The 16,539-nt window shown below is 38.0% G+C and overlaps 1 protein-coding gene across 1 annotated transcript; it reads right to left on the reverse strand.

Moving 5' to 3' along the window:
* Positions 1-7,768: 7,768 nt before the first annotated feature.
* LOC122310910 (root phototropism protein 3-like) lies at positions 7,769-11,660 on the reverse strand. Its single transcript, XM_043125158.1, has 4 exons — positions 11,188-11,660; positions 10,795-10,864; positions 9,363-10,655; positions 7,769-8,564 (listed from the first exon to the last, which is right to left on the reverse strand). Exons 1-4 carry the CDS (start codon positions 11,298-11,300, stop codon positions 8,016-8,018), a joined length of 2,025 nt encoding a protein of 674 aa, XP_042981092.1. The 5' UTR covers positions 11,301-11,660; the 3' UTR covers positions 7,769-8,015.
* Positions 11,661-16,539: the final 4,879 nt, after the last annotated feature.

Here is a 16,539-nt window from a genome sequence, read left to right on the forward strand (position 1 = left end):
TGGACACTCTTTGTTGCAGTCTTTCTTTTCTTTTCAACCCCCTCCCTCTTCTTTTGGTTTATGGCGTCCATTGCCTCAATTCACGCATCTAATCATGCCAAATTGTCTCTCTTTATAATTTCTTCCCGAGACTTCAAAAAGTTTTTGGTTTATCTATTTATATATATATATATATATATTTTTTTTTTATTATTGGGGTTCGGAAGATAATCACATTACGTGTTGTGATTGTAAAGGATTTCAAATCTAAATTTTTTATTTAAAGAATCGAATCATATACCTTCATGTCATTAGATTCTTGACTACATTAAGTATATTTGATGAAACAAACCGTTATACTTTCATATAATTTGCCATCATTACGAGTATTAGTAATTGATGAGTTATACTAGTAGTTGAGCAGTCTTTTTACTGTCATTAGTTCTCTGATGAGTGAAGTGACATTGTTCAGGTTGCTTATAATAATTTCTTGAACACCAAAATTTCGTGTTCCATCTAGCAGTACGATAAAATTTAGAATTCAAACTTTATTTTTAACTTTTCTTGGCAAAAACGACAAAGAGGTTGAAACTCTCCACCTTAGCATGACCAGACCATGATAACACCTTTACCTATTGGAGAGCATTCATCATAATGGACCTAGAAATATAGGAATCCACTTTCTACTCATTTGAGAAATTTACTTTGTAGAGCTCTTGAAATATGAATAAAGCGAAGATACGATAAAAATACCATGTCTTCACACTCTAGAATTGGTATCAAACGTGCCATAATTACTGATAAATTGTATGGAATAATAAAAAAAATAAAAAATAAAAATTGATACAGAGATTCAATGTGATTCGGCGATGTGCCTACATTCACAGGAGTAATTTAATATCTGTAAAAATAGAGTTACATAATATATATTTGTACTAACCCATATTACTCCACTCCGCTTGCTCCGGCGTCGCCTAATTTCACTGTATGAGCCATACACTTCAACAAGAACTACATAATAATTAAGAGTTGTTGTTCCTCCCTGATTCCCTAAAGTTCAGCCATTGATTCGTGACCATGGAATCCAATCTGAAAATAAATTAGTAACATATTCTTATATTTAAAATTTCTCTGGTTCTCCTCCTTCACAATCACACCTGTGAATTGTGATAGAACGTTATCATTTGGAACAAGAGGGAGAACAGAAACAAAAAATAACCACTAAAGTGGTAGGGTACCGTATAATTGTAGCTTCATGCAGTCTTATCTCTCTAAACTTCAAGATTTTTGCAAATCTCTAGTATTGGGGAATTTTGTAGTGGGACAGGCAGTGAACGCACTTCATGTGAAGCAAACTCTGCCATAAATGGGTGTTATCCGATTTTCCCAAGGAGGAAGTGGACCCTGTTATTCACGATGCCTGTGACATATTAATTGCACGTAAGACCCGAAAATGGTGTGTACGTCTGCTGGCAAATGGTAGACACTTTGCAACTTTGCTTTAGAAGGGTTGAGAACCACAGACGGTATATATTGTCTGCTGATATGTGTCCACCAAATGTAAGCATTAAATGATCTTTGTCGTCTGCGCTTCAGAGTCAAAACGTAGAAGTGAGCTTGACTATTAGGTTTCTCAAACTCAGTTCCTATGTCTCATTGATCTTGAGCAAGCTTTACCCAGAGCATATCAGTATTACAGTTGGTGAATTATGGGTTTGCCAATTTTCTGTAAGTTGCATGGTGTATTGGGCTTGCCCCTGTTGGGGACTATTGTGCATCCTTTCAAAGTAATGGCCAATTTCCGTTGACAAAAGAGTTACTGTCTTGCAATAAATTAACAAATAACTACCTCAGAAGTTAGAACTATCCTTCAAGAAAATAACGGCATCAAAAAGAAGAAAGAACCATCCTTCAAGAAAATAACGGCCTCGAAAAGAAGAAGGTTAGCAGTATAGTTTCTTTCAAGGTACTCGATTTGGTATCCAGCATGACTAAGGGCATGTGCTTAGGCCATTTCTCTTTTCCCTTGTATTATATTTCATTGCAGGTGTCTCCCTGTGCTTTCCATGGGCGCTGCACATTGATGGCTACACTCAAAATTACGTGTAATGCTTCAAAACCAGACCTGTAATGCCTGAAATTGCATGCAAATAATCTACCATATCCGCAGTCTCAGATATTTCAAGACCTACGCAACTTTGAACCTTTGCCTCGAGAGATGACATCAGTAATGCCTTTTTTCCGTATAAGATGCCAAAGTGAAATATCTTTATCTGTTTTTTTTTTTTTACTTTCTATATTTGATGAGATTACAGTATATACTTATCAACTTCCCAAGTGTGGTCTGACTGGTCCCGTAGAATTGAAGTTGGGTCCTCCAATACTATCACTTATTGAATCTCTGAGCACATCAAAAGCTAACATAAACGAGCTCATTCAAGTAACGATTACAGAAAATACTCTGCTTGTAGGAAAACTAACTCACCTTCCTTTGGTATTGTATTCATCTTAAATAGAAATTACAGATGTGAGTAACGGTTATGTACAGCTAACATCATGGCTGTCTATTGTGCTTTACATGGAAATATAATCACTGCCTATTATGCTATACATGGAAAATAAGATCGTATACAAAACAGAGTAAGGAATTAAATATGTGAGGAAGTCATGGAGAGAGAATCATGGTTGACAGATCGTATCTCTTCATCCCCCCTCAAGCTCAAGGCGGTATTGGACTGATGAGGAGCTTGCTTCTATTCGGTAGAAACTTGGCAGCACACAATGGTTTTGTAAATATATCGGCTATTTGATCTGGACCAGAGATATGTTGCAGAGAAAGAATACCACGAGCAACTTGTTCCCGAACGAAATGAACATCGATTTCGATATGTTTCGTGCGATGATGAAAAACGGGATTCTTAGCCATATTGATAGCACTGATGTTGTCGCAATATAATGTGGGAGCAGGAATTAAATAGCCGATGCTTTTCAGAAGATGCATAAACCACATAAGTTCAGCTGTGGTGGAGGCCAAAGCTCGATATTCGGCTTCCGCTGTGGAACGAGACACAGTAGCTTGCTTTTTAGCTACCCAAGATAACAGGTTATCACCCATATAGATAGCAAATCCAGTTGTAGAACGTCGATCATCCCTGGATCCAGCCCAGTCCGCATCACAAAAACCACGAAGGGCAATGAAAGGAGCTTGTACAAAATTAAGGCCAATATTAAGAGTACCTTTGAGGTATCGAAAGATACGCTTAACGGCAATGAGATGAGTGTCTCGAGGATTTTGCATGAACTGACAAATATTGTTGACCGCATAGGAAATATCAGGGCGTGTCAAAGTGAGATATTGTAGTGAACCAACAAGGCGCCGATAATAACTTGGGTCAGCTAGGGGAACTCCCTCATTAGCAGTCAACGACGTACCAGAGGCCATAGGAGTGGAGACTGGTTTCGCACCATCCATACCAAATTTCTGAAGTAGAGAAAGTAGATAGCGAGTCTGAGTGACAGTGATGGTCGACTCATCTCGTGTAATTTGTAGGCCTAAAAAGAAATGGACATCGCCAAGATCCTTCATGTGAAAAGCAGTAGAGAGATGAGAAATAAAGCTGCTGATTTTTGAATGAGAGCTCCCTGTTATAAGTATGTCGTCGACATAAATTAAGAGCACAATTATATCGGATCCTTGACGTCGAGAAAACAAGGATTGATCATAGGGACATCGATGGAAGCCCATTTGCTGAAGATAATTACTGAACTTCATATACCAAGCTCTTGGAGCTTGTTTTAAACCGTAGAGAGCTTTATGCAGGTGGCAAACATGATGAGGATGAGATGAGTCTTCAAAACCAGGTGGTTGAGATAAATATACACGCTCTTGTAAATCGCCATGAAGAAAAGCGTTGCTTACATCAAGTTGTTTAATTGACCATCCTTGAGACAAACCAAGGGTGAGGATCAATCGGATGGTACCATGTTTAACCACTGGACTAAATGTTTCATCATAGTCCAAGCCAGGAAGTTGTGTGAAACCACGGGCCACAAGTCGAGCTTTATACCGTTCAATTGAACCATCAGATCGTGTTTTAATTTTAAACACCCATTTGCTGCTAACCACGTTCATGTCTGGTCTTCGAGGCACCAAAGTCCACGTGTTGTTGCTATGAAGAGCATTAATTTCAGCTTGCATGGCTTGCTGCCATTTTGGATCAGTGAGAGCGTGCTTATACGTTCGAGGCTCTTGTGGTTGGTTTGCAAGATCTGCTAGAAAACATGCAGGTATTGGATGTCTTGAAGAGAGGAAAACCTTAGGCTTTAATGAACCTGTTTGAGCCCGTGTTATCATGTGATGAGTTCGACGTGGAGCAGCTTGTGAGATGTCCTCAATTGTTGGAGAAGGCAATTCGGAAGCATCCTGAAGGATAGTGTGAGTAGGAAGCTCCTGGCATGATGCGGACTGAGGCATTGAGGCAGAGTGTTGGGCAAAAGGAGATGAAGGAGGCTCATGGGCAACACGAGTGGCAGCTGCCGATAAAGAATCCGATGGAAGAGATTGCAAAGCAGCAATTTGAAGAGGCCTGGGAAGAGCACGAACTTTGAAGGCATGAAAATCAGTTTTAGTGGACTCCTGTGTAGACTTAAATGGGAATGTGAATTCATCAAATCTTACATGCCGAGATATATATATGCGACTTGTTTGCATGTCTAAACATTGATACCCTTTGTGATGTGGAGAGTAGCCCAGAAACACACAACGGATGGATTTATAATCCAGTTTGGACCTTCCAAAAGGAGTAAGTAATGGGTAACATGCACACCCAAAAACTCGTAAAAGAGTATAGGATGGTGGTGATCCAAAAACAAGTTCATAAGGAGACTTGTTACCCATAATAGAAGTTGGAAGCCGATTGATAAGAAATACGGCAGTGGTAAATGCAGCTGTCCAAAATCGTGGCGGAATGGAAGCATGTGCCATTAACGTTAAACTAGTGTCCACAATATGCCGATGCCGACGTTCGGCCAACCCATTTTGCTCTGGTGTCCCTGGGCATGATAATCTGTGAATTATGCCATGGGCTACAAAATAATCTTGTAAACTTTGGTTAACAAATTCACCACCACCATCACTTTGAATTATTTTTACACTAGTATTGAACTGGTTAACCATTTGCTGAAGAAATGCAGGAAATATAGTGGCAACATCAGATTTTCGAGCAAGAGGAAAGTGCCATATATATCGAGAATATTCATCGACAATGATTAAATAAAATCGAAACCCATCATAGGAGGGGATTGGAGCAGGTCCCCACACATCGGTGTGAAGAGTATGTAAAAAGGTAGTAGCATATGTCTCTCGAGAGCTAAATGGTAATTTGGTTGATTTACCCAAAACACAACTTTCACAAAAAGCAACATTTTTATTCAGAAATGGTAAAGATAAAAGTTGAAGAATTCTAGCTTGAGGGTGTCCAAGCCGAGCATGCCACAAGTTGCTGGGTACTTTAGTTGAGAGTAGACCAACTGGAGAATTTGAATGTTGGCGGAACTGGATTGGATACAAGCCATCGACCATTGAGCCCTTAAGTAGCACCTGCTTCGTCCTCATGTCCTTAAGAAGAAAGCCCCAAGGATAAAATATAAAATAACAGTTATGTTCCCTTGTAAGTTGAGAGACAGATAGCAATTTCTTTTTAATATCAGGGACAATAAGAACATGATTGAGCTTGATATTAGTAGCAGGTAGTGAGACGTGTCCAATACCAGATATGGGTAAACCATTTCCATTGCCAACCATAACAGAATCATTTCCAAGATAAGAATGAATACCTTGTACTTCACTGGTATCAGATGTCATATGATGATTTGCACCAGTGTCGGGGTACCAGGTGTCCTCTGTAGTATCGGCAACTTGGAGTGCAGCAAAAGCTTTGAATTGTTCTGCTTCCTCATCTGAGGCAAAGCATCCATCTGCTTTATGATTGGGGCCTCCACATCGAAAGCAAGTTATGCCACCACGTCCACGAGCAGGGCCACGTCCACCACGATTTGTGAAAGCTTGAGAACGAGTTCCAGAATTACCTCTAGTTGAACGTGAATGTGAAAAACGAGCATCTTTTTGTTGGGATTGAGAAGTAGTGTGGTTGGGTGGAATATTACGACCACGTCCACGAGACTTTGTATTGGTTTTGCCACGGTTTGTGTAAAATGCAACATTAGGAGAAGTTACTCGTGCTGCTTGAAGACGAATTTCGAAATCACGTAATTTGCCGATGACCCCTTCAAGAGGTGGAAAAATATCCCGAGCATTTAAAGCTGCTACTATAGGATCAAACTCAGATCCTAAGCCTCGAAGAATACATATGATGAACTCATCGTCATCCATTGGCTTACCGGCACCTCGAAGAGACAAAGTTAGCGATTTAGCCTTGTGCAGGTAATCCTCTAAAGAAGAACTGCCTTTGTTGAGCGACTGCAACTCGCCCTTCATCTGTTGAAGACGATCCCGAGTATGACTACCATAAAGAGTCTCCAAAACCTTCCAAGCATCATGAGAGGATTCACTATTGATGACTTGGGACAGGGGACCGTCGGACAGGGAGCTATTGATCCATCCAAGGATCAATTGATCAGTGCGCAGCCACATAGCTGCCGCTGGATTGGTTCGAGACACACCATCTTCACTGATGATGGTTTGCGACGGGCAAGGAACCTGATTTTGCACATAGCCGAGAAGACCATTGCCACGTAGAATGGGAATGACTTGGGCTTTCCACAAAAGATAATTGGTGGAAGCTAGCTTAATGGAGATATCAGGTAAATGAGGAGAAGATGGTGAAAATTCAAGAGAAGAGGGATTTGACACAGGTGGGATCGAAGAGGTAGAAGACTCCATCGTTGGTGATACCTCTGGGGGCTCTGATACCATGTAGGAAAACTAACTCACCTTCCTTTGGTATTGTATTCATCTTAAATATAAATTACAGATGTGAGTAACGGTTATGTACAGCTAACATCATGGCTGTCTATTGTGCTTTACATGGAAATATAATCACTGCCTATTATGCTATACATGGAAAATAAGATCGTATACAAAACAGAGTAAGGAATTAAATATGTGAGGAAGTCATGGAGAGAGAATCATGGTTGACAGATCGTATCTCTTCACTGCTTTCCATTAGAAGCTCGAATTGTCTACAGTTCAATAGTTTAATGTGGAGAATATAGCAGTCAAAGAGCATCTGTGTCCATGCAAGGACTGTTTGTACTCGTATTAATGGAATATAGCAGCCAAAGAGCACTAGTGTCAATCCTCGCTGTCAATGAGCCTTTCTGCTGGTAAGTGCATTCGCAGCATGCTCTTGTACAAACCACTTGATTGGGCCATCAGTGGGTCTAGCTATCCTTAAAGGCATTATTATATGTTCATTTTCTGTCAATAAAGTTCAGATACGAAGTCAGTGAACTTTAAAATAAATTCAGTCTGCGTCCGTGCTTTGTTATATTGATGGTGGGACTCATGTAATTGCCCACAATCTCAGTGGGAAGTGACATTCCTTTTTGCAGTACATTGACATTCTTCCATGTGTTATGGACCTTCAGGTTATGGGACAATGGCAGCATTTTTCTGTTTTATCTTTCATCTCCATTTCTTTACGTTTTCTTCCCGAATTCAATCTATCCATATTAGGAGTGTGAAAGTATGGATATGTTGAGGGTACTGTGCCTTTCATCCAAGGCATTAACTCAGCTTCCCATGTTAAGACTAAATGTTTTTCCACAATTGACGCAAAAAAAAGTACAAGATCATATCAACAATGATAAAGACTGCAAAAAACTCACAACAGACACGATGGCATATTTTGGTAGCTTATTGCAACAAAGGGAGTTTTCTAAGGTAGTTGCCTTGCCATGTAGTGAAGGATCCATTTACTCCCACAACTAAACGAAACAAATGGAAAGGAATTTTGGAACACAAGATGAAAATTTAGGGCGTATCTTTCTCTTTTCAACTGCAGCTCTCTAATCTATCAGGATATTGAATTTCTCCATCTTCTAGGTGTCTTTCTAGTCTGTTCAGCAGCGTTTGGGAGCTGATGCCCATTATCCTGGCTTTCTAAAGTAGTCATCTTGGTAAATTTGCTTAATTTCCTCCACCCGCTGCTCCATGCTGATGTCTGCTTCTGCTTTACCATTTTATCAAACTGTCTCTGCAGATTCTCCATGTCATTCTGGAGCTCAAGGTACTTGGTTTTCACACTCTCGAGCTCAAACTTGAGCGTGTTAATGTCCTTCTTGGCAGCTGTCCATCCTTCTTGGAATGATTGCGGAGTCCCTTCAAGCAGTGATTTCCGGTTTGAGATCACTGGCTGGTATTGAGATTCACCAGCTTCTTTCAGGGAGCTGTTGGCTATTGCATTGCTTATCTTTACCTGCTCAGAGAAGAGGACTTGCACGACGACTCTTAATGGAAGCCGTTCATTCTGGGCAGCATGCATGCATGCATCGATTGAGAGCTTCTGGCAATCCATCACACGGCAAAGTCGTTTCCTTTCATGCTCAGACAGCGTTGGATGGGCCTGTTACTTTGTTAGACGTATATGAATTGTAATAGAATCTATAACTTTCTAAATACTTTGTTCATCACATGATATTTGATTTACTATAATGTTTATGAGACCATGGCATCCAAGTTACAACCAAAAGCATGCCATTATATGTCTGCTAAACAACAAGTATGTCTTCGCGTACATTCTCCATCGATCTATGGGGAATTAAAGTTTCACATGGTATGGTTTCTTGCATTTCTCTGAACTTTCCTGTTTACATCCATATCTTAAAATTGTGAACCTATTTTAAACATGTCAATTATAATTTTGAATCTCTGGTACGCAGATTTGGATGCATGCTCATATTCATAACACGCTTACATGCATATAGAAAAGAAATGATTTGCAGAGTTCCTCTGATGCAGAGAAGCAGGAAATTTAACCGTTTGGATTCAGGATTGATCTCAACTCATCTTATCTCATCTAATCATTACAACTTTTCCAAATTCCCACATAAAATATAATAAATAATTCAACATTTTCAAATCTCAAAACAATAACAATATTAAAAAATAATATTCTAATAATATTTTATTCAACTTTCAACTTTTATCTCAACTCACTATCTAAACCTAACCTAAGTCTTTTAATTTTACTTCTTACACTAATCAAGCACGCTGATCTGGCATGAGATAGCATACACTTAACTGCAAAGCAACTCAATTTGTCATTTGTGTACAAAATTCTCATATTGGGTACCCTCTCTATTGTGTAATATATTTAAACTGACATCCATTAAGAAGAAGAACTTTAGGAAAAAGGACTTACCTTGAGGTAAGAATCAACTGCTCGGTAAAGTCCATCATCACAGGTCCTTGCAGATTCAGGCAAAGCTTCTGCCAGTACCTGAAACTTTGTGAGGGAGAGGTTTCTATCTCTGGACACCTCTGTAAGATAACTGTCAACAAGCCTTGCCACTCTCATCTTAGCGTTTGGGTTATTAATCCTATGGCTACCTTCATACATGTGTTTGTCGGAAAAAGATTGCCTGCTCGGACTCGAACTTTCTATCTGTTCTTGAACTAAAAAATGCTCCAAAAGTCTCTGAACAAGATCCACATCGTACATTGTCTCATTTTTATTGTAAGATGGAATAAGAAGATCTGGCAATGTAGCCTGTTCAAACTGCATTCCCACTCGTTTCTCCAATTCAGTTACCAAAGCGGGAGCCACTTTCATCATGTTTGCCATTCTCAAAAGCCGAAGTAGGAAGCTGCATGAGACACTATCCTTCTGTGGTGGAATTATGCTGATGAGGCTCTCGATGATCATCCTCTGATCCTTGGAATGAACAGGAGGAAGATCATCTTTAGTTCCTGCCACAATCATATGGAGGCCCCCCTTCCAACTACTGCTGCTAATACTAGTATAACTATTGCTGCCATTGCTTCCTTCGTCTCTTGCCCCTGTTGCATCACTTATCAGACCCGTTAGCCATTTTTCTGCATAATGCATTATTGCAGCTCCAATCAGCTCAAATCTCATTCCCTTGACCTTAATTGCAGTAATGACCCTTACATAGTGATCAATCCTAAGGAGAGAAACATCTTCAAACCACCAATCTGGAGGAACCTGCTGATTTCTACTGGGACTGGAGTCCTTCATGTCATTCCATTTAGGGCCGGAATCTTTTGGGGCCCTTCCGGTGTATGCCCATCTTATTCCTTTTGGATTGGCACAAGCTTTCCAAGCAATGGACTCGCTGCATCTTCGGACAATTTGAAGGTTCTCCGCCCATGGTGAGAGCTTCTCACAGCTTTTCAACACCACTATAGAGTCCCTCCATGAGGATAAAACTACATAGCTTAGAAATGCTTCGGTCTTAAATATAAGATTGCCTTCTTCCAAGTCTTCTGTCATTTCAAGGTACTCTGCAGCACATCTCAGGCCAGAGATATTGGCTGCTGTTAGATCAACAGCAATTCCATAGCAGAATCTTGCTGCCAACTCGAAAGCATCAGGTCCACCAGGTAGGTCATCCAGAGCTATCTTATTCAAGTCTGGGTCGCGTGATTCATATAGAATCCTGTTCATCTTTCCACTCCGAGAAAGCAAGGGATACTTAACAATAAAAGAGAGAGAGGGGGAGGAAAAGAGACATGAAATTAAATCCATGCATTATCAATTAGCAAACTTCGAATTTTCAAACCACAAGAAGTATAATTTAAACATTTGTTATGTAAGGCAGAAAATTAGCTACCTTGTGCAAATGGAAATTAACATCCCCAACTTGAACTTCAAGGTCACTAGGAATATCAGTTGCAACATACCTACATACAAAACAAACCCACCGAATGCTTCAGAACCTTACATGCTTTGGGTTTACTAGCATGAATGAAGGAAAAATTCAGAGTTATATCAAAGACTAACTCTACAAAAATTATTAGGGGTGAATTAAATAACCATTACCATACGAAAGGCACTATTTTGCATTTATGCAGAACAAAAGTTGCTTAACTTACCAGAGCTTACATCTTCTAGACCTGCTAATTGTTCTAATTACATTGATTTACTAGCATTAAGATACTAATTCTCTATCTTTGACTGTGGTTCTTATTTCTTCATATGTAATTGGTCTTCATTTTATACATACCAAGACTGGCCCCTTAGCTCAAACCCGTCAGTCTTGACCCCATGCTTGCTAGAACTAAGAACGCCATTGCCGTAGTCTCTGCCTCCAACTGACTCGGTCTCTGATTCCCACATGATGGAAACCAAATTGTCAGGAAACCTGAGAAGAATTTTCTCAGCCAACGGTCTCCAAAACAGAAGGAGAACAAGGAAACTGAGCACAAGAACAAGGCCGTAACAACGAGGAAGACACCAGACGGACGATAATAAATGGAAGAATCCCACATGGGGTGCTTGGAATTATCTCGGAATGTCGGTTCCGTAGCAGATTTTCATGGTCTCTTACTGGCTGGGAAGTAATGGGCATGGTAGCACTGTTTTTGGATCATATGGGTTGCATTTCCTGCTTTTTAGCTTTGGAGTTCAGATTTCTCTATGAAGTAAGGGTGGGGTATTCAGTTTCTTTTGTTTAGTAATATCCCATTTTTCTGATATCTCTATGTACGACTTCTCCTTTTGTGGTCTTTTTTTAACATGATCAGATACGGTAAAGTATGGATAATGTAGTATTTACATACATAAATACTAATTTTTAAGATATTGGGCTTTTGTCTTTGACAAGAAAATATTCACGCAGCAGGTGTTTGTTTTGTAAGAACACTCACATTGGGCTTTCAAATTTTTGTCGAATTTTACTCAAAAACATTTTTTTCTTATTTTATCAACGTATTCTCATTTTCAAAACGTTCTACACCTCATCCTCTATTATTTCTCTATTTTATTAAAATATTTTTTTAAATCTAACATCTTTAACATAATATTTTCTTTTCATTTTCTAAATGTCATATTTTGAACTCCAATAATTTCTGCATTTTTTAGTGGTCAAAATTTTGAAATTTTTAGACTTTTCCCAATGGCCATACATTGGTGTATAAATAAGTAGACTTGCTCATCTAATCAAAGTTTAGTTAATTTTATTTATTTATTTATTTTTCAAAACAAGCATATTATAGATATATTTAACAGTTATAGGGTATAATAGTCAATATGGTGGAATGCCCCAACATTCGATCCAAACCAGCAAATATAACACATGAAATAAAAAAATAAAAATATATATATATAAAAAAATGACATAAGGCCAATGACTTGATATCCACCCATTATTCAAGTGGTTTTGATACAGTTCAATGAACATACTGTAATATTACAACTGGAAGTTATAGTGAATTGATTTGTGCTACATTTAGCTAGTCTGGATTAGCTATAGTAGACTTCCACTACCTATTTCTCATGATTATTGGTTAGGAGAAGCGAAAATATAAAACGATAGCAAACAGGAGGTGTGTCGAATCGCTGATGGATGATCATAAAAACTGTTAATAAAATATTAATATAAACAAATAAACGAAAATGTTTTGTTAGCATAATTGATGGATTCTTATTTTTAATTGGCATTGAATATTTGAAAATAAAGTTTTGATTAATCTCGAACAGGCCTTCTATAAAGAGTTTCTCATAAATGCATATCGAATAATTCAATGGGAAGTTTTTCAATCCGATGACTTTTAAAAATTGTTTGCACCTAACAAGATTCAAACCTTAGATCTGGAGAGAACATACCACTAAAACCAAAGCTTTTACCACTTGATTCAACTCTTAAGAGTTGCATAATTATTGGATATTTCGGTATATATTAATCTTACTATGTTTACCTTTTCTTAAAAAATTAAAATAATAAACCTTGGTAAATTTAAAAAAAAAAAAAAAAACGCAACTAGATGAATTATTTCCATCAGGATCACTTTCAATTAGAATGGGATAAAAGGGAAAAAGAGAAAAAGGCACATCAAGACTAGTAGTTGACCATGATATGATAAAGCACCAATAAGTATTCAGTCTGGTAGCAATAACTTCTGATTGTGCTCGTTGAGAGGATCCTCTACTAATAATGAATCGTACAAATTCAGATGCCCCATTGAGTCAAAAAAGTTATGGTATTTGGGTCCCCGATGTATTAAGAGTGTTTGTCTTTCTGCAAACTCATGCAATTGACAGATCTTTTTTCATAAAAAAGAACAATCTTCTTTTGAATGAATACTGAAATAACAAAGTTCATTTGATTGGGGCCTGATGATCACTCCATCGGAGATCCATTTTATGAGTTGTTAAATCTTTTTAATTAATAGTTTATGCAATAATATTAGCTAGGCGTTTGTTCTTCTGATCGATCATCTCAGATCACAGATCATATATAAAAATGATGAGCATGCATTGCCCTTCACCATCAGTGGGGTGGCCCTTTCGTAAGGCTGTTGCTGTCCCTTTTGCTCATTGAGTTGCACCCCGGCAAGGGTGTAGGACCTTTCTACTGTTTCGAGACGTGTGTGACATTATATTGCCTCATCCCATGCACCTCTAGCTGTTCAGGAGCCCACCACCCTCTTATTTCAGTAATGGGATAGCTTTGTTTTTATGTAATTTACTCACTTGACCAGCTCGTGTATGTGTATCGTAATAATAATAATACTATTGATGTAACGTGTCATATAAAATTATATTAATTTATAAATTTATTTTTATAGAATTTTTATGTGACTGTTGTTGAGCGTGCCTTGATTCCTATTGAAAAAACACCATTCTAAAATTTATTTTTATAGAGTTTTTATATTAGATGCTTCATACAGATTATTAGATCAACAGTTACTCGACAATCAGCTCAAGTGGGATCCAGACAGAGAGTTTGTTCGACATTTGCTTGACTCTTAGTTGAAGTGAGAGCCAGGCAGAAAGTTCGACCATCACTCGCTGGACACTTAGCTCAAGCAAGCGCCAGTCTTAACGTTTGCTTGACACATCGCTCGAGTGAATGTTTGTAATTAGGACTTTCCGTGCTGTACAATATAAATATATATTATACTTCATTATATTTAGACTTTTTGAGCAGCGAGAATATGTGAAGATCCTTTTGTGAGATTCTTGAGAGTTCATCAGGTGTATTAGGGCTCTAGGATAGAAGATTTTGTGATTGATTTCTTGCACTTCACTTTTATTGATAGTAAATTCATTAAAACCGATTCTGCGAATAGATATAGGCTCATATTAAGCTTAACTAAATAAATCTTGGTGAAGAGTACGTGATTGTTGATTTTCTTCCACTATTTCACTTTAACTTAACCGCTAATAACCAGTTTATCCCAAACAGCTGTAGCATGATAAATATGATTTGTCAAGAAAATATGCCTGTACTAATTCTAAGATTGTTTGATACGGTCATAATCGGGAATGGACTGTAATTATTACTATCAGGAGTCCTCTAAGCAGAAGATGACGTGTGGCATAACGAAGCTCCATCACAAGAATTTTCAGCATACAAAAGGGAGGGTTCAACCATTCAGTATAAATGCTGCTACTATCCCTTTTAATAAATTCCTATTGCTATCAAGGAATTAATTCCTATATATAAAGAATCCTATTATTTTGAGTAGCGTTACACAGAGTTATAGAATACATAAATATCATAAAGTTATTTTAAAAATAAAATAATATTTATTATTAAAAAATTATTATTTTTTCATATGATTTTGTATTTATTTTTATTTTTAAAATGATTACATAGAATTTATACATTTTATTCTGGTAGTATCATTTCTTTATTATTTTATCCATATTTCTTTATGAACAGAAGTAAAACCAGCTGAGACCTTTTTGTGGGTTTCTGTATTGATTGTTTTGCCTGCCTCACTAGCTAAACTCAATATTACAAACAATTTTATCTTAATTAAAATGGCTAGCTAGCTTTTAAGAGCACTAAAATTAATTAACAAAATACTTGATTGAGTAACTTTTTTCCTCGATCGGGATGAAGTAAAGCTGTGATTAAGGAAAGCTGCGACTTAAAGCAATCAGCGAGCGAATTCAACGTGCATGGAGTGGTTGGGGGGTGGGGTAGGCGAGGCGGCAGGGCGCTAACAACGAAAGCATTGCAATTTGCAAGCAAATTAAGCTCCCTTTGAACTTGACTTGATTTGATGTTATCTAAGTCTTGGAAAACCCATGTTCTCAAGTCATTGGTAATTGGCTTGGAGACTCTAAATCATGTAAGAAAAAGTGATTTGTGGCCGATAAGATTGGCAAAAAAAATGACTAATCCTATGTATTATTCATTGATTCATGATAAGTTGATTTCATTTTTTTTTTTGTTTGCTTCTCTCAAAACAAAAAGCCCTTAGATCTTCCGTGGCCCATGAGCATGTAGAAGAAATCTCTACGAATTATAAAGGCAAACTTTAATTTGTCACGACGTCTAATTAACACTGAATAAAAATACAAACTTGAGGGGAGTGGTGGGAAATACACCACGTTGCTTTAGGTTCTTCCCCACATACTCGATCGGGCCGTATGTGGTTATGTTTTGGCCGGACATGATGTATTGAACTCTTAACCCACATGCTGCATTATGTATTATTATTATTATATATATATATATATTTTTTTTAGATAAATTTATTATTATTATATATGATATGCCCTCTCCTTTCCCAAAATAATATACAAAGCATCTCTTCTAACAATTTTGAAAGGTTCACTTCCCTGTTGTAATTTGTACTCCTCTTGCTTATATCGCGGTGTTTTGGGCAGTGAGTTTTGTTCTCTTAGGATGCAGATTCCAACTAAACCGGGAATGTTCGGCCCCACTTCACCTTTGCTGGACCCTATGGCCTATAATTCGAGAGGAAGCACTTTCAAGATATGCCAAAGCCCATTAAGATTAAAGTTTGTTTAGTTGGGCCCACTGCACTTTTGGATGGTCCAACTAAACGAGAGCTATTATATGTTTTTTTACATCGTTCTCTTTGGTCCACATGCTCCTTAATCAGAGAAAATCCGTCATCTATCATCTATTGGAGATGCCGTTAAACTTTCAGCGTCGGAGACAGAAAGAGGGAGGGCGTTTGATGTTTAATGGAAAGAAAGAAAAAAAAAAAAAAAAAACAATTAGAGTCCTGTTAAATAGTTGGGCAACAAGATAGAATGTATCTCGCCTTCTATAATGTTATAGAAAACCAAGAGGACTCGAAAAAGGAGGAGAATGAAAATGTTTTGAAAGTGCATGCATGCAATACATGAATTTCACATTCTAAGCCAGGGAAGGTTAAATTTTCTGGGTCAACAGCACCAAATGCTTTTATTCCGTGCTTATGTCCCGAACAGAAACTATACATGATGCAGGCCGAAGATCGATGTGATTGAGTATTGATGAGTAGGGGCCGCGTCCGGGGTGTCCACAACCTAAACTGCCCACCAGATCATGATGACTAAACTACTTTAATTTGCAGTTTGCACTCTAAATAATGCCGTCCTTCTTCTGTGG

The sequence above is a fragment of the Carya illinoinensis genome, chromosome 5, assembly GCF_018687715.1.
Source record: "Carya illinoinensis cultivar Pawnee chromosome 5, C.illinoinensisPawnee_v1, whole genome shotgun sequence".
Lineage (NCBI taxonomy): Eukaryota > Viridiplantae > Streptophyta > Magnoliopsida > Fagales > Juglandaceae > Carya > Carya illinoinensis.